Consider the following 24,256-nt stretch of genomic DNA (forward strand, 5'->3'; position numbering starts at 1 on the left):
TCCCCAGCCCTTGTCCACACAACCAAGCTGCCCTGTCTGTATCTCCTCCCGCCCCCAACCCTCCACCCCAGCCTGGCTGATGTGCCCACTCTTTCCCAGACCTCTCCCTTCCCTGCTGCCTGAGTGGCCTTCTGCCTCCTGGCTCAGCTTCAAGGGAAAGGCTGACCTCAACGGCCAGCTCAGCCCTTTCCTGAAGCCCCTCCCACCCTGACCAGACTCCCTCCTGCAGCCCCTGATCTGCCACCTGCCCATGGGCAGGTGTGTTCCCCAGCCAGTAGGACCCTCCCACAGCAGGGCCACCCATGCTTTATGTAGTCCTCCCTAAACCCTTAGCAGGATTCAGTGCTCTGAAAATACACACAGTAGGTACTCAGGTTTTTTTCTAACTGATGACAAAGCAGTAACTCAACTGGGCCACATTGGCCTGTGTGACGTCCACAACCTCAGTGATTCTGCCTCTCCGTTCACCCTTCTCCTCTGAACCCTTCCACTCCTGCAGGAGTCACTGGAGAAGTCAGGCTACCTGCTGAAAATGGGGAGCCGGGTGAAGACATGGAAGAGGCGCTGGTTTGTCCTGAGACAGGGACAGATTCTGTACTACAAGTCCCCGGTGAGACCTTCCTCCCCCAGGACTGTCATCTAAAGGACCCCACCCCATCCCCAGGATGTGTGAGGCAGCTGGAAGAGGGGCATCATGGCCCATGGGCAGAGGGCAGAGGTCTGGCAGGTGGGGAGAGGCTTTGAGCCACACACAGACCATGAGGCTGGTGATTGACTCTCACAGTGAGATGGGGCACTGAGCAGGATCAGGCAGTTCTGGCCAAGTTGGCTTGGACACTTCTTCCTTTAGAAGCCAAGTTCTTCTTTCACCTGGTTCTGTAAAAGAACTGTTCTAACTGGCGAGCCCAATGTCTCCTCCTGTCCTTCCTAACACTGTTTGGAATTAGGGAGCACTGGATGTGGGAACCTGCTTTGACGGGCCCTCCCTGGTCAGTAACCAATGTTAATGTTTTGAGGAGGGCAAAGAGGCCTTGTCTTTTGTGCAAATCTCATTGGTAGTGGCAGTCTCGAACACCTTGTTAAGAATTCTGGGCCTGGATCACTCAGTAGGCAGGCATGTTCTGATCAATTAGTGATGTCTGCAGTGGCACTGGAAATGGAAATGGTGATATATATGCCTCTTATTTGCCACGCTTGGTGTAAAGGATGTAGTAGAAAAAAATTAGGGGCTTTATAGCTTAGTAGTAACTCAGTGGCTTCTGACCCAATTTTAAAGCTTAATCTAAAAAGCATGAAATCTTACCATTTGCAAAACAGCAGGGATGGACCTAAAGGGTATTAGGCTAAGTGAGATAAAAGGCAAATACCACATGATTTCCCTTAATTGTGGAATCTAAAGAAAAATAGAAATGAACAAACAAAATAGAAACAGACTTAAAGATGCAGAAAACAGACTGAGAGCTGCCAGAGAAAAGGGGGGTTAGAGGGCCGGGTGAAAAGGTAGAGATTAAGAAGTACAGATTGGTAGTTATAAAATAGTTACAGGGATGCAAAGTACAGCATGGGGAACATAGTAATATTGTAATAACTATGTATGGTTCCAGTTGGGTACTGAAACACTTGGTGAAGTATATGATTGTCTAGCCACTATGCTGTACACCTGAAACTAATATAAAATAATACTGACTGTAAACTGTAATTTAAAACATTTTTTAAGCCCAGCTGGAGTGGCTCAGTGGTTGAGCATCGGCCTATGATCCAGGAGATTGCAGTTCAGTTCCCAGTCAGGGCACTTGACCGAGTTGTGGCCTCGATCCCCAGCAGGGGGCATGCAGGAGGCAGCCAATCAATGACTCTCATCATTGATGTTTCTCTCGCCTTCCTTCCTCTATCTGAAATCAATAAAAACATTTTTTTTTTTAAAAAGGAATATTAATTTTAAAATATATATATTTTTAAATTTAAAAAAAAAAAATCAAGGCTCAGTCTATACTTTTTGAAGCCTGAATCAGAAAGACCCCTGTCTCCTCATTGCTCCATTTAGCTAGAACCAGGATGCAGAGCCCAGGAAAGCTTGGGACTCACTTTCTCCTTTGCCTGTGACCTGGAGTAAGATCATTCCTTCCTTTACAGAGCGATATCATCCGGAAACCTCAAGGTCAAGTGGAACTGAACTCCCATTGCCAAATTGTTCGAGGGGAGGGTGCACAGACATTCCAGGTGAGCACGGTCCTAGCAGCTAGAATTTTAGACAGAGAGGTGCTGGGTTTGGATACGGCTGTGGTGGAGACAGACGGGGGAAAACGGGCACCAGTGAAAGACATGACCTCGACGTTTGGATGGGATCCTGACTTGTGCGTGTGAGGAACGAAGAGAAAACAGAATGTGAGAGAGAGTGAAGGTAGGAGAGACAGGGACAGCAAGATGAGGAAAAGAAGCGGGGAGAAGCAGGGGGGAAGAAGGAAGGCCCAGCAGGCTCAGGGATTTGTGCCACCTCAGAGCCAGGTTTCTGTTTTTCTGTCCTTGTGTCTCCTGGCCCTACCCCAAACCCTGCCTCCTGCACAGCTCATCTCTGAGAAGAAAACCTATTACCTGACGGCGGACTCGCCCTGCCTGCTGGAGGAGTGGATCCGAGTGCTGCAGAGGCTGCTCAAGGTCCAGGCCATTGGGCCAGCAGCCCTGCCTCAGGGTGGCACCAAGCCCACCGTGAAGGGCTGGCTCACCAAGGTAGGGCTATGGCTGGTGGGGAGAAATGTGGCCTCCTGAGATCAGGGGAGCCAGGAGTGGGAGAGCCAAGGGGCACTGGGTCCCTTCGTTATCCACAGCTCCTCTCTAGGGATTTCCTCACAGGGATTAGCTGGTTGGCTTCAAATAAGGTCTGACCACACAGGTGATGGTGAGTGATTCCCTGGAAACAGGGGTCAGGGCTGTTAGAACAACAGCTGTTCTCAAGACAAAGGAAAGAAAGGAACATCTTGTACCCATTTTGAGCTCATTAGGGGTTGCCCCCACCCCCTTTTGCACCTACCAGTATGAATAGTGGGAAGCTGCCAGGTCGGTGTGGCCACTCAGAAACTTGTAATATCCCAGGCCTGCCCTAAAGACGTTTTAGTCAGGGCTCTTTCTGTTGCAAGGAGCAGAGAAGCACATGTTAACCCCAAGTTAGAGGGAAGTTAACAAGGAAGCACATGAATTAGGCTGAACGCCTCCAGGAACTAAAGCGGCTATAGGCGCAAGCTCAGTGCTGCGGTCTCTCTCTCTCTGCCTCCGCTTCCCATTCAGTCTCCTCTGTGCAGCCGCTGTTCCTGCACCATTTATACTCGCTTCCCATGGCCCTTCCCTCCTTCTCGACGTTCTTACAGCTCTAGCCTCTGCCAACTGCAAGTTCCTCTCGTGTTCACATTCCTGGGACAGGACATCCACTTGGCCTAGTTAATCTTTTAATGGCATCTCGCACAGGGATGGATGGGGTGTCCCATGGTACACACCTTGGCCCCTTGCTGAGAGAAAGGGCTAGTTCCCTTAGGGAGTCTCGGCGTCTCCACTAAGGGCTTGAGTTGACCAGGGGCTTTGACATCTGCCTGCCTGTGGCTTCTCTTTGCCAGTTCTGGATTTACTTCTGGGGCCACCTGGTTCTGGTCATCCTGGCTCGTTTCTGTCTCACAGGTAAAGCATGGCCACTCCAAGCTGGTCTGGTGTGCTCTCGTTGGGAGAACCTTCTACTACTATCGGAGCCATGAGGACAAGGTACTTCCCGGTCTCCGACAGCACCTGTTCTCTCTTCCCCCAAACCCCATTTCTATGGCTCCACTTTCCCCTCTACCCCACCTGACCCACAGCAAGTACAAAGCCAGCTGGCCGGCTCCCTCGAGTGCGTGGACCATAGACACTCTGTGGGGTCTATTTTTCCAAGCAAACCTCAGCCAGTGGGCTGTCATCTCCCCTCCTCTTCTGTCATCCTTTCATGTCCATGATTCCCAGCCCCATAAGGCCTAGGGTCCCTAGAGAGGAGACTCCCTGCCCCCTGCAGCTCTCCCATTCATGGACAGCTTATGTCCGCAGCGACCCCTGGGCCACCTGCCTGTGCAGGATGCACGCATAGAGGAAGTCGATCGATCCTGTGACTCAGACGAGGACTATGAGGCTGGAGGAACCAGGCGGTTGCTTTCCTCACACTGCACCCTGGTGATCCAGCCCCCAGAGCACAGCCCCACCTACCTTCTCATTGGCACAAAGCATGAAAAGGTAAGGAAGGGGCTGGGCCCACATGGCCACCCTTGGACCTGTGGTTCTCATCTCTCCTCTCTTTCCCCCGATCTTCCTCACATTCATGTTGATTTCCCTCCTGGACATTTTGGCAACTAGTAGTCCCTGATTAGGAATATTCCTTATATTGAATTTTTCCCAGTGACCATCTCTTCACTGAGGCAGAACCACAAACTTAGACACTTGGGTTCGTGTTCATCTGATCCCAGGTCTTTCCCCTTGGCTTGTGTGAACTAAACCAGCTGAACCCTCCCTGGGCTTGGCCCCTTCAGGGAAGCCCCGTAGGAGCTGTTGCCTCCACCTGTCACCCCAGCCCCACCAGATGGCTTTATGTCCCCTTCCAGGATGCATGGCTTTATCACCTCACAGTGGCCGCAGGTGGCAGCAGCGCCAAGGTGGGGACTGCCTATGAGCAGCTCATTGGCAAACTGATGGATGATGAGGGCGACCCAGGTAAGGCAGGCGTGGCCGTCACAGCTGCATTAGAGGGTGGTGGCTGGGCAGTTGTTGGTCAAGAATCAAAGAAAGCAGTGCTGCGCCCTGATGCTGTTTTAAAACTGTCTGAGCTACAGAAGGGCATTCCCGCCCCAAGCTCCAGGGCTCCTGTCTCTGGTGAGAGGCTAAGGTGACTGCTCTGTCTCGGGGGAAGTTTGGGAAGCAGGCTTCCCAGCGACCTGGTCAATGTTTTACTTTGTTCAACCTGCAGCTTTACTGGCCGGAAAGAGGACTGAGGAGAGGAGGTAGCTGGTTAATCTATAGTTAGAGTTGTTAATAAATGAAGCCTAACCTAAGCCTGGGGTACCTTGGGGTCTTTATTTTGCTGCTGATTCTTAGGAGCCTGAGGCACTGACAGCACGCACCACACCCCCCTTTCCTGTAGCTTCACAGCTTGTTTATTTCGGGCTGGTACACACTCTCCATCCAGACCTGACCCTGCAGGGAGGGGGCCTCGCCTGCACACATGTGCTTGCCCTCAGATGCCCACACCTCGCCCCTCTGCAGCCCCACGAGCAAAGTGGTAGCTGCTTTCTTGTGAGCTTGGGGATGGGGTGGGAGGCGAGTTCCCTGGCCAGTGGTAACTGCTGTCTGCTGCTGTGCTCTGGGCAGACTCCCCCCTCTGGAGGCACCCCACACTGTGCTACAGCAAGGACGGGCTGTACACGTCCCTCACCACCCTGCCCTCCGAGGCCCTGCAGACCGAGGCCCTCAAGCTCTTCAAGGTAAAGTGGGAGCAGAGCCCAATCCCACCAACTGGTGGTGGGTGCCCTCGCTATGTGCCCAGGCTCCACCCCACGCAGTTCTTCCCACCATGGTGATCCTCAGGTGGAGGAGAACATGCACTTAGGGGGTGGCCCACAGGAGAATCGTAGAGAAAGGGGAAGAGTCCCACAGGATCCCCACCATGTCCTGTAGGGCAGGGAGGCCAGAAGCTCTGGGATTTCATTCCCGAGCCTGGGGAAGCGCCTGTGAAACTCGCCCTTGAGCCCCCACCTCCTGTGATGAACAGCAGGAAAGGGCAGGTATATGCTGTTTCTGGACTTGAGAGATTCTGACCTATTTTAGAATGTTCTTTGTGCCCATCTTGAATAATCTATCTTTTTTAAAAATGAGTATGTTTTGCTTATGTAAGAGCAACATTTAAAGAAGGAAAGATTCTCTCCCAGGTAGCCTTCTCAGCAAGCACGGGTGCTCCCAAGCAGGACCAGTATTCCCTCTTAGAAACATTCTCTGTGGTGAACTGGAGCCTCCCCAAGCCCTGGGGGGATGGCCCAGTCTGCCCACTGTCACAGGGACTATGATCCATGGGTGGTCAGGCTGCCCGTGCCCACTGTCATTTCCCTGCCAGTCCTGCCAGCTCTTTATCAACGTGCCTGTGGAAGCCTCCTCGGTGGACTACCACGTGTCCCTGGCCCAGAGGGCCCTGCAGGTCTGCCTGGTGCACCCTGAGCTGCAGAGCGAGATCTACTGCCAACTCATGAAGCAGACCAGCTGCCGCCCGCCTCAGAAGTACTCTCTCACACAGGTAGGAGATCCCAGGGTGAACAGCGGACAGGCGCCATTGGCCAGGCCTGCCCAGGAGGTGGGAGACAGAGGAGGTGACTAGGCTGGTATCCTCTGAGCCTGGTAGCCAGTGGGCAGCTGCAGTGCTCAAAGCTGCCTCGGCACAGCTGCCCTCCCTGTGCTCCTTCTGGGTGATGTCTGTGTACAGTCAGCTTGTGCGATTGCCTTTCTGGTCAAAGCCTGACCAGGCTGACCGTCCCAGTACCCAGAGAAAGTGGGGCTCCAGTTTGGAGAGCGTGCTGAAGGCTCTGTAGCTCAGGACTGTGAGGCTGGGGGGATGTGGACCCAGCACTCACCCCACGCTGCCTATTGCCCTGCAGTGCTGGCAGCTCCTGGCTCTGTGCGCCCCACTCTTCCTGCCTCAACACCACTTCCTCTGGTACATCAAACAGCAGCTCCAGCGCCACGCAGACCCCAGGTGAGTGAGCACCATTTCCCCTGCCTCCCTATCACTCCCCGCTGTGGCATAATTGAGAGTGTCCCAGGGGATACCAGGATGGATCCCATCACCCCCACCCTCTGAGGTTTGTTCATTGATCATGGAGCCTTCACCCTTGGCTGTATACACAAATGGGCATGTGGAGATCTGGGCAGGCCTTGGCTTCTATGCACACCAGTTCCCATGTGCATAGATGTTTAGTGGGACTCATTGCCTCCAGATTACCCCCAGATTTTCATTCTCCGTTGCCATGGTCATATAGCCCTGATGGCAAATTGACACCCAGGCCAGTCTTCAGGGGTTTTTCCACAGCCTGCCCCAACGGCCAGTGTGGTCCTGGCCAGGTCTGGGTTGGGAACCAGGGTATGAGGATGGCAGGGAGGAATGGAGTCCCTAATATTCCCTTCTTCCTTCACCTGTCTTTTCAGCAATGAAACTGGCCAGTATGCCACCTACTGCCAGCGGGCAGTGGAGCGGACCCTGCAGACTGGGGAGCGGGAGGCCAGGCCATCACGCATGGAAGTGGTGTCCATCTTGCTGCGCAACCCCTTCCACCACTCCTTGCCCTTCAGCATCCCCGTGCACTTTGCCAACGGGACCTACCAGGTAGGGGGCAGGTATATGCCCTGTCCTGAGTCTCCTTATATCCTTGTCCTGGGAGGAGTACCTTAGGGCCAGGTGGGTGCTAAGCCTCCTTAGGATTGGCAGATTCTTAATAGGCAAAATAGCAAAAGAATGGGCCTGGGACTCAGGGGTGGGAGGGGTGGTTAGTGCCAGTGTGGCAGGGGAGAGGAGTTTGAATCACAGGAGCGTTCCACTATTTGACGTCCTGGAAGTAGACCTTTTGAACCCATTGCATGAACAGGGAAGCTGAGACACTGACCAAGGAAGTGGCAGGAAAGGGCCTCCAAAAAAGTGACAGTAAAGAGAAAAGAGAGCTTGTGTCCCATACTGGTTTCCAGTGGGCAGGCTCACCCCTTAGGCACACACCGTCTGCATGTGAATACAGAGTGGAATGTTTCTTGGCTCTTGCATTAGCCCTTGCTCCTTTTAGCCAAGCTTTTCCACCTCTGGATGCAGACCCCTCCACGAGCCCTAGTGGACCTTCCTCAGGAAGCCCCCTCTGGGCTGATACATATCCCCTGCAGGTGGTTGGTTTTGACGGCTCCTCCACTGTGGACGAGTTCCTCCAGCGGCTGAACCAGGAGACAGGCATGAGAAAGTCGTCCCACTCTGGCTTTGCCCTCTTCACAGACGATCCTTCTGGCAGGAACCTGGAACACTGCCTGCAGGGGAGTGTCAAGGTGACGGCCTCCCCACTGAACCCACTGAGCTCCTCCTGTGCCACCTCCTGGTTCTGGAGTTTTGGTGGTGGGGAAAAGCCTCGCTGATGGGTGTCTAACTGTCACAGCCTGTTTGGTGCTGAGTCCAAGGTGCTTGCCTGCTTTCTGTGCCATCCTAAAATGTACCCATGTGGGCAGAGAAAAGTTGTTTGTGCCTTTGTCTCTGGAGAGAAGAGCTCTGTGTCCCTCTTTCCCTTGGGTGGCTATGCAGCATCCAAGGGGGAAGCTGCTTTTCAGCTGGTGTAGGAAGGATAGGGGGGCACTTCTCAGCAGCAGCCCCAACTGAGCCTACTGGTTACATGCTCGCACGTGCACACACACATGTACACCTGCATGCACATGCACACGCACACACACAGGTGGGCAGCTGTATGCCTAGACCCACTGGACGCTGTGTCGTACACTGGCACTTCACTCTCTCACTGTCTGCCAGGACCTATGCTGTGCCTACAGGCTCAGCCACATTTTTAGGAGGTAGATCCTTATGGTGCTTCTGTATTAAAGGCCTTTGAATGGGACTGAGGACCTATCTTGTATTGTGGTCTGAGAGTAGAGCCATGGCACATGTTAAGTGTTTGCGGGAATGTGCTGTAGCACTTGATGAGTGTGAGTTTTGGGTCCATGTCTGCTTTCTTTATGGCAGCAGGACAGAGTCTCCTACCGTCCGTTACCATTGCCTAGAAACACTATGACACGTACCTTCTTCATAAGTGTCAGGGCGTCTGTAAGGCTTTGTTACACAGTAGGCCTCTGGGTATATTTGCAGATGAGGAGAATGGCAGTCAGTGGAATGGAATTGCAGCCAGTGATATGAGGCCATGGTTTTTGACTGAGACCTGCCTTTCCTCGAGGGAGCTTTAATTTTGCTTTGCTGCTCACGCCATGCCCAGGCTGAACCTCTATGTCTATGAGGAAGCACAGGCACCTGGGGTCCTGGGAATAGGAGAACGAGGCCCCACAGGACCTCCTCGTGGTGGACAGTCATTCAACTCTGCCCTGCTGCTCTGCTGAGTCCAGCCTGCCTGGACCTCGTTCCCCCCATCAGGCGCTTTCCTAACTTTCCTCTTTTGCCTCTTCAAGATCTGCGATGCCATCTCCAAATGGGAGCAAGCCCTGAAGGAACTGCACTCCAGGAAGTCTGAGGGTGGCACTCGTGTTGTGAAGCTGATGTACAAGAACAGGTCCTGAGCACTGCCCCAGGGTGGGGCTGAGCATGAGGGCTGCCCCTGGGGTGCTCAGGCAGGATGGTCCGCAGATACAACACCCCATGGTGCTCATTACTGGGGAGCCAGGCCCCTTAGAAGACTGAAATTTTTTATGAGCACTAGATATTTAAGGCTGAAAATAAATTGCACCTCTACTAATTCCAGAAGTAGACATTCTGACTTTTTACCAATTTGAGTAAGAAAATTCCATCCCAGATAAGTCTCCAGGCAAATAATTTCCAGTAGTCTCTTGGCTTCTTAACTCATCCAGTTCCCTAATAAGCTGTAATTTCTGGTACCAGATTCCCTTCACCAAATCCCATAAGTCTAATGGTGCACCCAGAATTAAGCACATGCTACTGTTGCTATGAGATCTGATAGCCCTGAATCAGCTCCGTGTCATGCTTACTTAAATTTTTTGGAGGCAATAGAAAATAGGCTCCCAAAAGGTATAAAAAGAGTCTTTCTTTGGAAATCAAGATAAACAGATGCCAAGATGATCTCATCCTTTTGGGACCCCAGCTGACCTGGCTTCTCACCCTCTTCCCTGCAGGCTGTACTTCCGGAGTCAGGTCAAAGGGGAGACAGAGCGTGAGCGCCTGCTTCTCGCCTTCCAGACCAGCGGAGAGATCGTGGCAGGGAGGTTTCCTGTCAACAAGGAACTGGCTCTGGAGATGGCTGCCCTGATGGCCCAGGTAAGGTTCTGCTTAGGAATCAGGAGGGTCAGGATACCATCTTTGGACTCACAGGTGGAATGCACCACACAGTCTGGAAGGAGATTCTGCAGATCTGTGGGGCCAGAGGAGAGGCTGGCTTTGCTGTCCCTGCCTGTGGAAGAAGGTGACTCCTTATCCGGCAAAGCTCCTCGTTGCAGATACAGGCTGCGTGCAGAACTCTGGGTGTGGAATCCGGAGGCCTGGGTTTTGAGTTCTAGCCACTTCCTGCTGTGAGATCTTGGTCTCACTTGATGTGTCTATGCTTTAGTTTCCATTTTCGTAGACTGAAAACAAAAATACCTCCATACCTGCCTCTACAGGGTTGTTATACTAAATATGATTTTTTTAAAAATCCTTACCCAAAGATTCAACTATTGATTTTAGAGAGAGGGAAAGGTGGGGAGAGAGAGAGAAACACCGATCGATTGCCTTTCTGTATACTGCCCGACTGGGGATCAAACCCACCACCTTTCAGTGTGGGATGACACTGCAGCCAACTGAGCCATATCGGCCAGGGCCTAAATATGATTCTTAAATAATTCATATCACATAATGTAAGTGATAAAATTTGTGCTTACAAATTTTAAGTCAATCATTTTAAGTAAGGGAAAGGAACACACATTCAGACTTCAACTCTCCTCCCTGTCACCTTTAGACGGCCAACTTGCCAGATGTATCTGGGATATCTGTATGGTTCCCATGGGGAAATAATATTAGCTGCTCTTTAAAATAATAAACATTTATTGAATACTCTCTAGAGGGCCCTGTGTCAAATATTTTATATGTATTATCCCCTTTAGTTCTTAGTCCCACATAATAGGTGAGGATATTGAAGCTCAGAGAGTCTAAGTAACTAGACCAGGGTCACAAAGCTGGGAAGTAGCAGATCTGGGCTTTGAGCCACGTGTCCTACTCCAAAGGCCATAGTTGGAACTCTGCTATACAGTAAGTCAGTCCTCACTTAACATCGTCACCGGTTCTGCGACTTCACGTGAAATATCTCATCAATGTTATGTTATTCGAGGACCTGCTGTACTCTAGGATCTATAGCATCTTCAGTCTTGTATCCCATATTTTTGAATTGGAAGCCAGAATTTATGTTGTTTTCCTTTGTCTGCCCCTAATTAACTGGGTCTTTGGATAAGGCACTTAACCTCAGCTGGGAAATGGAAGTTGGTCTAGATAATCTCTAATATTCTAGGCCCCTTGTTTCTCTAGTGTCTGCGAAACTGGAGTTAAAGGATCTCTTCACTATAAGTGTTTTTTCACATCCATTCATACCTCATCAGTAAAGTTATGAAGTAATGGTTCATTTCAGCTCTCTCAGCAGCCCATCCTCACCCCTATTCCTATCCCACCCCTGCCATGTCCAGATTCTTGACTTGTGCCTCCATGTGCTTCCATCACAGGTAGAGTTTGGGGACTTGGAGAGGCCCCTCCCTCCAAGCCCTGGGGGCACACCACCTCCCAAGGCTCAGCATCACCTACAGCAGGTCCTAGACAGGTTCTACCCAAGACGCTATAGACACGGGGCACCCCCTGAACAGCTGAGGTAGGCTACAAGGTCTTGCGGGGATGCGCTGTGGGAGATGTGGGCTGCAGAGTTGAGCGGCCTCAGAGCTGCCACAAAAACATGTTGGGACTTCACTGGCACCATTTCTCTCCATCTGTCCAAACCAGGCATCTGGTAGATCAGCTGACTGCAAAGTGGGCAGCTCTGCACGGCTGCTCTCCTCCTGAGTGTATCCGCATCTATCTGACCGTGGCCCGGAAATGGCCCTTCTTTGGTGCTAAGCTCTTTGCTGCTCAGGTAAATGCAAGTGGTTTCCAGTGGAAGGAGTGGTGACCACACCCTCAGGAATGCCCAAAGTTTCTCCTGGAGCCGCAGTCCCTATCTGGTAATGTTTGAGTCCACTCTGCAGCACCTGCCTGCAAACTAGCAACCACCAGGGGTCGCTCTCTCTCCACCCATTTCTGGTCTCATTTTTATGGTCCAGAGCAGTTGTGATTCATTGCTTTGGAGCCAGGGTTATTTTATCTTTTCCTTTATTGACTTCTTTCTCAGTGCTACCCCTGGGACAAAAAGAGATAGAGTCAACTAATTATAAGGGCATATAACAGGGAGCCCCACTTGGTCTGGGAAGTTGGGGAAATATTCTGAAAAAGCTGACATGCCTACCTCCCCAGCCTTTTGGGGATTGCCCTACTGTAGTGCTGGCAGTGAAAATAGTTCTCCCAGGAATTGTCCACTAAATAGCCACTTTTCTTACTGGTAGGGCCTAAAGCCCGTAAAATTGCATTCTTGCTTTCTTACTTCTTTTATAGTCCTTGGGAAATTGATTGAAGCAAGATGCACTTCAGCTGGGAGAGACTGTGGGTGGAGTGCTGTTAGTTTCTGAGAGCCAGGAGAAAACAGCAGCCAGGGATGCTCTATTCTACAGCACAGCGCTTCCCAACCAGTGTGCTGTGGCAGGATAGGCTGTGGGTACTCCAAGAAAGTGATCTCCTCCCGCCTCAGGATTGTTAGTAGGTAGCCAGAGCCCCAAGGCCAGATGCCTCCTGTTTACTCCAGAATGCTATACAAATGTTTTCTAAGACAAGGAAAAGATCACTGCCTAGTAGCCCCCTGCATGCATCTTCTTCCTCACAAAGCTATTATGGTTCAGAATCCCTAGCTGTGGATGTCTGATGGGATTTTCCTGTTTCCCCAGCCTGTGCAGCTGTCTTCCAGGGAGAACGCTCTGGTGTGGATTGCAGTGAATGAGGGTGGGGTCAGCGTCCTGGACCACGGCACCATGGTATGGAAGGGTGAGGGCTAGCTCCCTGACCCCTCCTTCTCCTGAATAGTCTTTCCTTCTCCTCTCTGCACTCAGAGGCCTGAATTAAGTGACCATGGTCCGCCTACCCCCATCCCTTCCCCAAGCACCACTGTTCTCTAGTCTAGACAAAGCTTATAGACATTGGAGGTGTAGATCTACAGATTATGAGCACTTCAGAGTTCTCCCTTCCTGGTTAAGGCTCCCTGTGCTTGGAAGAGACAGGGGATGCTGTTTCCTAGCTCAGGAGGCAGGGGGAAAGTTTCCCCAGAACTAACTGGCTCTTTCCCACAGCAAGTGCATGTCACTTACCCCTACTCTTCAGTGACGACCTTTGGTGGCTGCCGGGATGACTTCATGCTTGTGATTAGATCCCTTCCAGACCAGAGCTCTGGAAAAGGCCACACTGAGAAGTTGATCTTCCGGATGGCCGCTCCCAAGGTGGGTCTGAGCGCTGCTAAAATATTTTACTCTGACCTAGTAGGGAAAAGGGGGTGGACTTGGAGCTTAGAAAAGAAGCTGGGGTTATGACAGTATCCCAGAAGAGCCCTGCCCCAAACAAAACTTTTGGCCATGTCTATAATCATGACTCCAGAGGGTTCAGGTGGAGTTGCATCTCAAGTCACTGCTGAGCAGGTAGGTGAGGGCTGGCTGGGGAGGCAACACTGGCCCAGCTACTCCTGTGCTCTTCACGTTATCTTTTCTAGTCTCTCCAGCCTCAGCACCGTGCAGGCTGGAGTCGGTGCTCACTTGCCGTTCTCCTTGCAGGAGGCCTAGGGCCAGGGCGCTGCCTCCTCAAGGTGTTCTCACTTAGTCACACAGTGGGACAGTGTGCACATGCTCCCCCTTAACTTCAGGTCTTGAATTCCATCCAAAGACCTCTTTTGCCTTAAGGGCTTTATTCCCACTCAGTACAGGAAATGTTGACTAGCAAAAATAAGAGTTACAAAGACTCAGAAACCTAAGTCCTGACTTACAGTTATGGACTCCCTCTGAGAGTAACTGGAAACCCGGTTGTTGTTGTTGTGTGTGTTTTTTTAATCATCACCCAAGGATATTTTTTTTCCAGTGCTTTTCAGAGAGAGTGGAAGGGAGAGATGGGGGGGGGGGGGGAGGGAAGAAACATCGATGTGAGAGAGACACATGGATTGGTTGCCTCCCACATGCGCCCTGACCTAACCTGGGCCGGGGAGTGAGCCTGCAACGGAGGTATGTGCCCTTGGCTGGAATCAAACCTGGGACTTTTCAGTCTGCAGGCTGATGCTCTAACCACTGAGAAAAACGGCCCAGGCAGAAACCCTGCTGTTTTCATCCAAAAGTTGGAGTTTGCCAAATCTCCTCCCCCTTTTAGTACACTCCTGCCAAAGGAGAGGATACATAGACCCTTTCCTCCAGGGAGGCCCCCTTTCCTAGCTTGGAGCCAACTGGAGCAGAAATGTTGCCTCTCCTGTTCTCAGGGATACTGTGCACCTCAGAGGACCTCCAGACCGCTAGGCACCCATTTCATTGGGCCTCTGAACCTCACAGTAATGATCATCTTTAGGCATTTTCTCCTGGGAGGATGTTTTAAGAGATAAACTGAAGCCCAGGAAGGTTATGTACCCAGTGTAACAGCTGGTAAGTGAGAAAGCCAGTATTGGAGCCAATGCTAGTTCAAGTCCTCTGTTTCTCTGTTGCCCCTTAGATTGCAGAGGCTACTTTCATCATGGCCAGCTACATGAACCATTGCTCCATCACTGTGAACCCACGCACCAAGCCACCTGCTGCCCACCAGCCATGGGAACTGGCTGGACAGTTCTTTGCTCCTGTTCCATGCACTGCCAAGGAGCCAACGTTGCTGTGAATATTTCTCCTACCTTTCCCCCCCACCACCTGGTGCCTCTGGGGTTGGAGATACGGAGTGGGGCATGATACTAGTGTGATGGGTCTACCACCCTCCCCTGACTCCCGCCCTGGTTTGTTCTGTGAAATGTGAATTTCTGTATCATGAAGCCTTTATTCTCTAGGTGCCTTATAATGTTTCAGGGCCCAACTTTTAAAAATCCAGACCCAGTATAAAGACCACTGTTTTTTTCCGCAAGAATACTGAGCTCTGGATGCAGCCTGCTTCTAGACAGACAGGGGTGTTACTGGTTCCTGAGGGCGTCAGTGCTGTATGTCAGGGCTTTCCCCACTGATACCCTCAGGGAGGCTAATATTTTTTATATTGTATATGGTCCTTATGTGGGGATTTATACTTGAAGTTTTCCCAACATCCCTGAATAGGACTAAAATTTCCAATTCACCTGAACTCTGACAAAAGCCTAGAACTCGCTAAAACTAGACTTCCTTTCCCAAATGGGAAAGGTGTTGCCAGAGCTGGAGAAAAAGGAATAGCCACCCTTCCCCTCTCCCTACCACAAATAAATGCAGCTCCTATCGTTGCAGGACCAGGAGCTCCCCTGCTGAGATCGTAGCTATTCTCCCTCACACTGGACTATAAGCCCAACTGGGTACAAGCTAAGGCAGGGGTAGGTCTAATCTGACCTCTCCATGTCTCCTTTTAACTACTGGACAGGGCTCAGTGAAGGCTGTGCTCACTATTGTAGGACGAGGTGGTTGTCACTGTCTCCCTGCTCTTTGAAAGACCAAGCAAATGCACTCTGCTTTTTGCTGCTCTGTGAGCCACCAAAGATGAGTCAGAAACAGAAGACCCCTCGGGGCTCATGGGCCTGGATTCACTCAAGACTTCTGGCGAACTTCCGCTGGGAATTAGTGTGAGGACAGAGGACATGTGATGTCTGTGCCAGCCTAAGAGTATCAGGTGAAAAAAGTTGAATGTTGCTTTCACCTTTTGCCTTTCTAATGATGCCAGTACCCCCCTGTCCCCAACTGAGACTTTCTGCTGAGTGCAGAGATGATCTTTGTTTCCACCCTCCCCTAACAGAAAGACGAAAGAGTTCATTGGTACTGTGATTTTCCAACATTGGAGACTGAGTTTTATTTCACAGCTCTAATGCAGTTTTACCATTTGTCAATAAAGTGCTGAAAACTGTATGGTTTTAGCAGTAGCATCCAAGAGTCAAGCCTTTGACCCCAACGTGTGTGTTTATGTGTGTGTATGTGCGTGTGTATGTGTGTGTGTGTGTGTGTGTGTGTTCTGCATACTGCAGACCTGCTTGGCCAGAACTAGTGTATGTGAGCACCTCAGCAGCAGCACACTTCTCTCTCATCCTTTAAACTGACAAACATGATGAAAAAGAAGCTTATCAGCCCGGCTGGGCGTGGCCCGGTAGTTGAGCATTGACCTAGAATCCAGGAGATTGCAGTTTGATTCCCAATCAGGGCACGTGCCTGGGTTATGGGCTCGATCCCCAGCAGGGAGTATGCAGGAGGCAGCAGATCAATGACTCATCATTGATATTTCTCTCTCTCTCCCCCTCTCCCTTCCTGGCTCTGAAATCATTAAAGATATTTTATCTTATAAAAGGAAAAAGAAGCGCATCAGAGTGTCTGCCTCTTAAATGAACCTGACTTTGCAAGGCTTGCAGTTTTACAGCTGTCTCCCACTTCTGTTCCTGCCTTTCCCCCAGTATTTGGGATCTAGTTGGGACATATCTACCTCAAACAGGTCAACACATCACACCTACCACAGGCTTCTGAAGTACCCCTCCAAGGCTGGTGTAAAAGACAGAAATGACAACTGCAGCTTTGTAATACCCTGAGTGTCTCTAAGGCCCATGAGGATATTACCTACCTGGGAATGTGAAAAAAATTAGGATCCCAAAGAAAAAGCAAGAATAGAGCTGTGTTCATACCAAATTTGGGGGTCAAGCTATTTCCCCCACCCTATCTCCTTTCCAACCCTTTACGAATCCTCTCTTAGTTTATGAATTAAGCAAACAAAGGCTTCTATCATTTGCATGTATGTCCTTTAACATGTCTGGAAACCAAAGTAGAACTTCTGTCTGGCCTTCTGTCTCATCCTTCTTGGCAAAAGTTTTGGAAACCACACACAATGCTGAGTAACAGAAGAGTATTGATGTGCTTCATACCCATTACTGAAATGCCACATTCAAGTCTGTCAATAAATAGCGGCTGTGAACCAGGCAATTATGTGCATGTTTAGGAAGGAGATCTGTTTATTAAGAGAGTCATCATGAACTAACCCTGTGCAGACACAGGAGCTAGGGGGATAGAGACTAGTCTTTTGTAGGACATTTCTTCCTGTTAGCCCAGTACTTGAAGGGCTTGACTTTTTTCTTAACTTTTATACAGTTAGAAATTGTCTGTCTCAAGAGATCTGATAGCACTTTCCCATTGTCTTGCTCCACATATTTCAACAAAAAGTGAACCTGAATGTGCTTAGGAAATTCACAAAGTGCTCTCTGTCGACATGAGCTTTGACATGTCATTTCTTAAGGTCTCCCCTCGGTTGGTAAAGCAGGCAGTACCTTACAAGGGGAGCACTGAAATACACAGAAATACTTTGCTCGACATCACACAATGAGCTGGGTTTCCAGTCACCTGCTCTGTGGCTCTGAGATCCACTGCATTCATCTGATTCCTAGGACCATGTCCACATGATGGTTTAGAATCCAGAAACACACCAGCCCAAGGGCTTAGGAGTCACTTCCCACGGAAGACAGCACTGGCCTTCTGAATGCTGGGACTCATGGGCTTGGGGATGTGGCTTTCCGGTGTGCCAGGATCTCCTGGCAACTCCTGTATACTTCAATCAAGCAGTCCAGCCGGGGCTTCGCACTCTGAAGTCCAAAGGGGAGAAATGCACAGTCAAGATGAACATAAGAGAGTGCTTGGGAGTGCTGCATCCATGTGCAACCTCAGGCTCTCACCCACAGCAAGGGGTTTATTGGCACAGGTGGGAGCTCAGAAAGGCAGTTCAGGCCTTACAGCACCTTGCTGGAAGAGGCCCTAACTAGGCTCACAGCCCAGCTTGTGAATAGTGCGAAGCAGGGTCTCAAAAGACAGTTTTTAATCTGTGTAACTTTCACGACCTCCATCTAAGAGCAAGCAAGAGGAGTAACAACTCCTCTTGGAGTTGTTACTGGGGGGGGGGGGGGGGGGTCACAAGCTGTGAAACACTCTTCAGGAGCAAGAAGGGCAGCTTAACATGTAAATATTGAAAAATATTTTGTATAATGCAACGTAACAGAATGAAAAAAAAGTTACAGAATGGGAAAAAGATACGTAGAAAGCATGTTTAATAAAAGCTTGCCAGCAAAATATATAAATTGTTACAAATGCATATCAATATCTCCATTCTACTTGACTAATAGAGATATGGATAGTTTAAAACAAGAGGAATTACTAATAGGTAGATATAAGAAAATATGAAAAGTCTGTCATTTAAATAGATACACATTTAAAAATTTTAAATTCCTTTACCTACATACTAAACTAAAAAATAGCTAAACCCACTGTTAGCCAAGACTGTAGAAAAACAAGCACAAGTTACCCAAAGTATGGTAAAGTTGTCCAATCTCTGGAGCCAAATCTCAAACACTGAAAAAATCGATAAAGCTATTCATAAGCTTTAATAAAATAATTTTTAACTATAATGCAAAAGAATTTTAGCTAAGCTGCCTTAAATCCTTTGAGAAATAGGCAGTGAGGCAGAGTTAACTGCATACACAAATTATACACCTTTAAAGGAATTTATTACAATTGTTTGTATGTGTTTTTTTATAAGAAAAAAAAAATAACCTGGATGTGATTTCAAAAGCAACAGAGTAGCTAAATAAACTGATACTCGATATGATGATATAATTTAAAATAATTAGTATAATGGCCTTTGTAGATGCATGAAAATATGCATGTCAGATTTAAAAAGCAAGATACAAAACAGTGTGTAACAGTATGTGTAGATCAGTAACATCTACATAAAATCATATTGGTAGACTGACAGAGTCAAAGGAGATGAATGGTGATTTATACGCAGAAGGTGCTATATATTTATTTTTTTCTCTAAAATTTGTATGAACTCGTATTTCTGAAAGTCTATATTTGCCTCAGGAAGGAGCTTCTAAAATAACTAAACTCCTAATTCTCACTAAAAATAGCTGTCGGTTATCCTCAAATGTTCCTGACAACAAAAGTTTACATTGCTAGTGAACAGAAGTAGCAGTGGATATGCAGAGAGGGGGAGGAAGGTAGAGGATTTCTTTGGAGAAGAAAGTTAAGCAGTGTGTTTGGTGCTCACCTGGAAGACAGGTACTACTTGGGATATTTCATCTGGTTCCACCGGATCATTCAATAAAATGCAGAGGTAGTAAATCACTTTCTGCTGTAAGAAAATACACCAAATAGCAGAGATAAGTCAAACTTGTTTTCTTTTTCTTCAAGGGAAAGCTAAAACTTTTTCATAAATGGTTATCTCTAAGTAGAACACTTGATAGCTTTTGAAGTGAGGGAGAAGTATATTCTCATGCTTTTAATGAAAAAGACAAAACAGCAACAACCAGAGATGATTCTGAAGCTGAGCCAAAAAATAAAGTTGAAATACTGACTCCCTAACCATGGAAACCTGCTGTGTCTCTCTCTTTAAAAATAAAGGGACACCCTGGCCAGGCAGCTCAGTTGGTTAGAGCGCTGCCCCGATTTGCCAAGTTTTTGGATTCAATCCCTGGTCACAGCACATACAAGAATCAGCCAATGAATACATACATAAGTAGAACAACAACCCATGTTTCTCTCTCTCTCTCCCCCCTTTCCTCTCTCTAAAAATAAATAAGCAAATAAAATAACATAAAATAAAGTAAATAAAGCGATATATCTTTTTTCAATGTAAGTTCCACTTTTATGGGTTTTAGACATGCCAGCTCAAAAGGAAACACTACAAGTACTGGAATAGAGAGCCCTTAAATTTAATTTTTTGACATCTAATACTTTAGGTATTAAAACAGTTCAGATCCAGGCCAGAGAGGCCTGTAACACCATTTACATACTTACCATGTAAATAGCCTCATTAATGATAACATCCTTCACCTTGCCCATCTCAATGAAGGTGGTGCTTTCTTTGCCAGAGGCATAGGATGAAGTCATCTGGATGCCAAGGGAATCAATGATTAACAAAGTCTCCTGATCAATCTTCACAAAATGGAGGTAACCAAGCAGGCCTATGAGGGTGATGAAGATGGCAGCAGAGAGGATCATGCTGTTCTGAAGAGAGAGCCAGACATAGGCAGTAAGATTACCAAGTGGTCTTCTGCATATATCGATGTTTAATAAGTCAACTCTAGGCAACGCAGGAAAAAAGCCTCTGCTCTGGATAGGTCTGCGGAAGAGAACCTCCATCAGCAAAATATCCACCATCAGAGATTTTTTCTTCCAAAACTGCAACTTAAGGACTCAGGCCTTTTCCTCTCACACTCACTCCTTCAGAATATATAGTGCAAATCATGGCCTGAACAATAATAAAATGCTCAGCACAGTGTAACAGATACTACTCAACAACCACTGCTCCTTCCTAATAGAACATGGAGTGAATCATGATTGGTTCCCACTCCTGCCGATGACTGGTTTAAAAATGGACACATGAGACAACTCTGGCCAGTGATATGTGAGGGGAGATCTGCTACAGGGGCTTCTGGAAAACTAAGTCCATCTTAAAAAGAGCTCTAAGGAAGACAAGGTCTCTACATCCTGAGGTTTTGATTTCTGCAACTACTAAGGGACTCTGTAAGACCATGTGAAAAGGTAGGCTGAGGACGAGTAGAGTACACCAAGATGAAAAACACCCTCTTATGCCCCCTAGAGGCCTCCTACCTCCTGACTTCTTTTGTTAAATAATAGAGATATTGCCATTTAGGGCTCTTTCATTGTGTTGGGCTGTGACTAATTGATGTGTTAAGGGTTGAAAATGGTATATTTATTCCTTTGATTCTAAGACACATTTACAACCTTTTATCATTTCTGATGTTTTTCTATTGATGTGTGTTTCTTTCATGTGGCATTGTTTTCTTTTTTCTATAAAACTACTATATAGAAGGATGGCACAAGAAAAAAATCATCGACCTGGAATCAAAAGAGATTCAGTAATTTGTGACAGTCATTCCTCAAGGGCAGGAAGTATCTTATTATTCTTTGTTACTGACAAGATGCCCTCCTTGACCTAACTCTAGTCAAGCTCTTCTAAGCCTTGGCATCCATCCTTGTTGGGCCTGCATTGCCCAGTTGTAGCAAGTATCTTACTAAATCAGTTTAGCCTGAATCCCCCTTTACCCCTGATGTTTCCTTTTAGTAATTTCCCATCCACTGACCCCCACCCTGCTATTAGGCTATAAATTCCCACTTGTCTGTGCCACATTCAGAAATGAGCCCAGTTCTGTACTACGGTCTTTCCTCCTATTGCAATAGCTTTTGAATAAATCTACTTTTACCACTTTAGCTACTGACCAGCTCTGATTTTCGTTGAAAGTATCTTTCTAGATATGCCAAGGTTGCAGGTTTGATCTCCGGTCAGGGCACATACAAGAAACAACCAATGAATGCATAAATAAGTGCGAAAACAGATCAATGTTTCTCTCTCTCTCTCTCTAAAATCAATCAATAATTTTTTTTAAAAAAAAGAAAGCATCTTTCTACGTCTTTCTACCTCGCATATACTAATTGTTAGATCAGAGGTCTGCAAACTATTCGGGCATGTGATCTATTTTTGTCTGGTCCACTTTGAGCTAAGAATGCTTTTTACATCTTTTAAAGGGTTGTTTAAAAAAAGAAAGAGGGGGGAAAAACAAGAATATGAAAGAGACCTATAAAGCCTAAAATATTTACTATTTGGCCTTTTAAAGACAAAGTCTGCTGCCCTCTGTGCACGATGACTATGTGTTGATTAGTGGATGGAAGATGAAGAAATCTATGTGCTGGGCGTTTGACATTCCAGAAATATCTACTTTGAGTTAATTAAGTGTCTAGTAGCTAGTACAGTGTCTTGCACATAGTTTGCACTGAATAAGCATTAAGGAAGAATGGGGAGAAATAAAACTCAGTCCTGACCCTTAGAGATTTATTAAAGGCAAGAGTAATTCATATAAACTATTTTTGGAGAATACTAGGATACTATAAATGCCTAGGAAGGGACGGGAGGGGGGGGGCAGATTAAAGCACAGAGCAATGTCCCATGAAGACTTCCAAGGAAGCAAGACTTAATTGGTGCAGAGGAGGTGGTAGTTATTGATAGATATACTTAATTGATAAAAGGAAGGGAAAGAACACCACTCTAGGTTGGAATAAATAAGGTAAAAACCTGGAATTTTAACAGAACAGTGAATTCAGAAACTAGAAGAAGGGATGAAGAACAGTAAATGCTTAGAGAATTTGATCCATATCAGCCTTTCAAGAAGGTAATCTCTGCCCAAAACTTTATATATATAATATCTTTATTGATTTCAGAGAGGAAAGGAGAGGGAAAGAGAGAGAAACATCAATGATGAGAGAGTTATTGACTGGTTGCCTCCTACAAGCCTCCCACTGGGGGTGGAGCCCACAACTCAGGCATGTACCCAGATCAGGAATCCAAACGCGATCTCCTGGATCATGCTCAACCGCTGAACCATGCCGCTGAGCTACCTATATTATTTTTTTAAGTGAAAATTGTTTAATCATTTTAAAGCAGTCAAAATACAACATAAGACTGGTGTCTGAAAGCAATCATTTTGCCATATGCATCTTAATCTTTTAGTACCTACATTTTAATACTTCATTTTTCTAACAGTTCAATATTCATTTAGGTCGAAGGTAAGCCATGTTCTAATGAACTCCTTCATCAGATTTCTTCTCACTCCTAGCGGAGATTCGTTACTCTGAGGAATAGTTTTGAATAGGAGGAGAGATAAGAAATGTTGGTACACAGAGCCCTGAAGTGCTGCAGTGGAGTTTAGAGGAAGATGAGGTTACTGAGTCCTGGGCACTTGATGGGACTAAGTGGTACCATGATGAGAGAGATGAGTACAAAAGGGAGCTGGCATAAAAAACAAACTTCTCCACTTAAAAAGTTTGCCTAAGCAAGCCCTTCCCAAGGAGGAGACATCATAGTCTAGTGGAAAAGGAAGGGTTTCAGAGTCAGATAGCGCTGGGTTTAAAGCCCAGGTCTACTAGCTTTGTGACTTTGGATGTTATTACTCTTTCTGGGCCTTGGTTTTCTTCTAAGGTTGCAATGAGGCATCCAGTAAAGCAGCTGGGACTATCAAAAGCAGTGGGCATTTAATAAGTATCTCTTCCCTCCTCCTCACATGACCACATGGCCAGAACCTATAATTTGGAACAAATTAAGGCAGTGTTAATTATGTGTATATCTATGCTCTGGTAGCAGAAAAGCTAATGGATGCGGTAAAGGATGCAGTAATGGAAGCAATATCCGAATTATAGAAATAAATAGCCCTGATGTACTTAGCTCTGACCAGATCACTCCTGGAATAACATATTGCATTCAGGACACTACATATGAAATTAAAAAGGGCAATTAGGCTGGTTCCTTTTATTTGGGGGCTGTCACAAAACTACTGCACGTGACGCTCGCAATCCTGTGAAGCCCGAATGGCAGATATTAACTCCATTTTAGAGACGTGGAAACAGGCTGAGAGAGGACGAATGAGTCTGGAAATTGCGCATAGAAACGACCCATCTCTGAGATGTCACAATTCTTTAGAAAGGACTTGAAGTCGGGAAAGCGGTTGGGAGACGGTGGGGTCAGATTGCCTTGGAAAACAAAGATTAGAAGAACTATCCATATCAAGCTCTTAAATAACGTGTGTGTATATACGCACACGCTACACAAACACACACGCACACAGTGGAGACAAAGACAGTTTCTGGGAAACTACACATCGCGTGTTGTTAGCAGGGATGCCCCCGAGGAGTGAGCGATGGGCGAGGACCCACGCGGTCGTTCTCCTGACCCTCGAACCGCGTTACCACTTAAGGCACATGGAAGTTAACGTTTCAGGCCGTCGTGCAAGCACCAGCTGTATGCCGGGCGGAACCGGGGCACAGCAGCGACCCCGGAGAGGGAGGAAGTCCAGGGGCACACACTTCGCTCCACGTAATTTAAAGAGCTGTCCAGCAGCGGAATGGCGTCCCCAGAGCCAGCGACTTCTCACCCTCCGGCCCCACGACTGCAGGAGGATGTGGTGAGAGGTCCGCGCTCGGCCCCAAGACCCCAGGGATCCTTCCCAGATCGAGATCCGGACACCGACCGCGGGAGGGGCGGCCGGGCTTTACCTCGCAGAGGGTGAAGAGGCTGTAGGCCGCCAGCCACACGGAGCAGGTGACAGCGGTGAGCGAGCGCAGCGAGAGCCGGGGGCAGCTGAGGCAGAACTCCCGGCAGGACGGGGAGTAGTAGCGGCGCTGCAGGGCCAGGCGGCTGCCGTAGATGTCCGAGAAGCTCAGCTCTTCCTCCATGGCCGGAGGG

General features: G+C 48.0%; 2 protein-coding genes across 5 annotated transcripts in view; one reads left to right on the top strand and one right to left on the bottom strand.

The window, feature by feature from the left end:
- PLEKHH1 (pleckstrin homology, MyTH4 and FERM domain containing H1) overlaps positions 1-15,909 on the top strand; it is a 47,912-nt gene extending 32,003 nt beyond the window's left edge. For 2 of the 3 annotated variants that reach the window (XM_081131999.1, XM_081132001.1), the window contains 18 exons: positions 500-610; positions 2,134-2,220; positions 2,566-2,727; positions 3,667-3,747; positions 4,063-4,245; positions 4,611-4,719; positions 5,374-5,486; positions 6,113-6,289; positions 6,648-6,745; positions 7,195-7,372; positions 7,915-8,070; positions 9,190-9,290; positions 9,868-10,009; positions 11,440-11,582; positions 11,711-11,840; positions 12,742-12,828; positions 13,141-13,287; positions 14,531-15,909. In XM_081131999.1, the coding sequence (XP_080988125.1) occupies positions 500-610; positions 2,134-2,220; positions 2,566-2,727; positions 3,667-3,747; positions 4,063-4,245; positions 4,611-4,719; positions 5,374-5,486; positions 6,113-6,289; positions 6,648-6,745; positions 7,195-7,372; positions 7,915-8,070; positions 9,190-9,290; positions 9,868-10,009; positions 11,440-11,582; positions 11,711-11,840; positions 12,742-12,828; positions 13,141-13,287; positions 14,531-14,689 (2,364 nt within the window). In that variant the 3' untranslated portion in view covers positions 14,690-15,909. The remainder of the gene's footprint in view (positions 1-499; positions 611-2,133; positions 2,221-2,565; positions 2,728-3,666; positions 3,748-4,062; positions 4,246-4,610; positions 4,720-5,373; positions 5,487-6,112; positions 6,290-6,647; positions 6,746-7,194; positions 7,373-7,914; positions 8,071-9,189; positions 9,291-9,867; positions 10,010-11,439; positions 11,583-11,710; positions 11,841-12,741; positions 12,829-13,140; positions 13,288-14,530) is intronic. The other variant, XM_081132000.1, reaches the window with a different exon arrangement.
- Positions 15,910-16,938: 1,029 nt separating this feature from the next.
- PIGH (phosphatidylinositol glycan anchor biosynthesis class H) lies at positions 16,939-24,246 on the bottom strand (the record flags this gene model as incomplete). 2 transcript variants are annotated; one of them, XM_081132083.1, is made up of 4 exons in its annotated part: positions 16,939-17,591; positions 19,049-19,129; positions 19,798-20,007; positions 24,067-24,246. In XM_081132083.1, 4 exons carry the CDS (start codon positions 24,244-24,246, stop codon positions 17,499-17,501), a joined length of 564 nt encoding a protein of 187 aa, XP_080988209.1. In that variant the 3' UTR covers positions 16,939-17,498. The 2 variants fall into 2 exon arrangements, with proteins under 2 accessions (XP_080988209.1, XP_080988208.1); XM_081132082.1 differs by having other exon boundaries at positions 19,049-19,132.
- Positions 24,247-24,256: the final 10 nt, after the last annotated feature.

This window comes from Miniopterus schreibersii (genome assembly GCF_964146895.1).
Source record: "Miniopterus schreibersii genome assembly, chromosome: 1".
NCBI classification, from domain to species: Eukaryota; Metazoa; Chordata; class Mammalia; order Chiroptera; family Miniopteridae; genus Miniopterus; species Miniopterus schreibersii.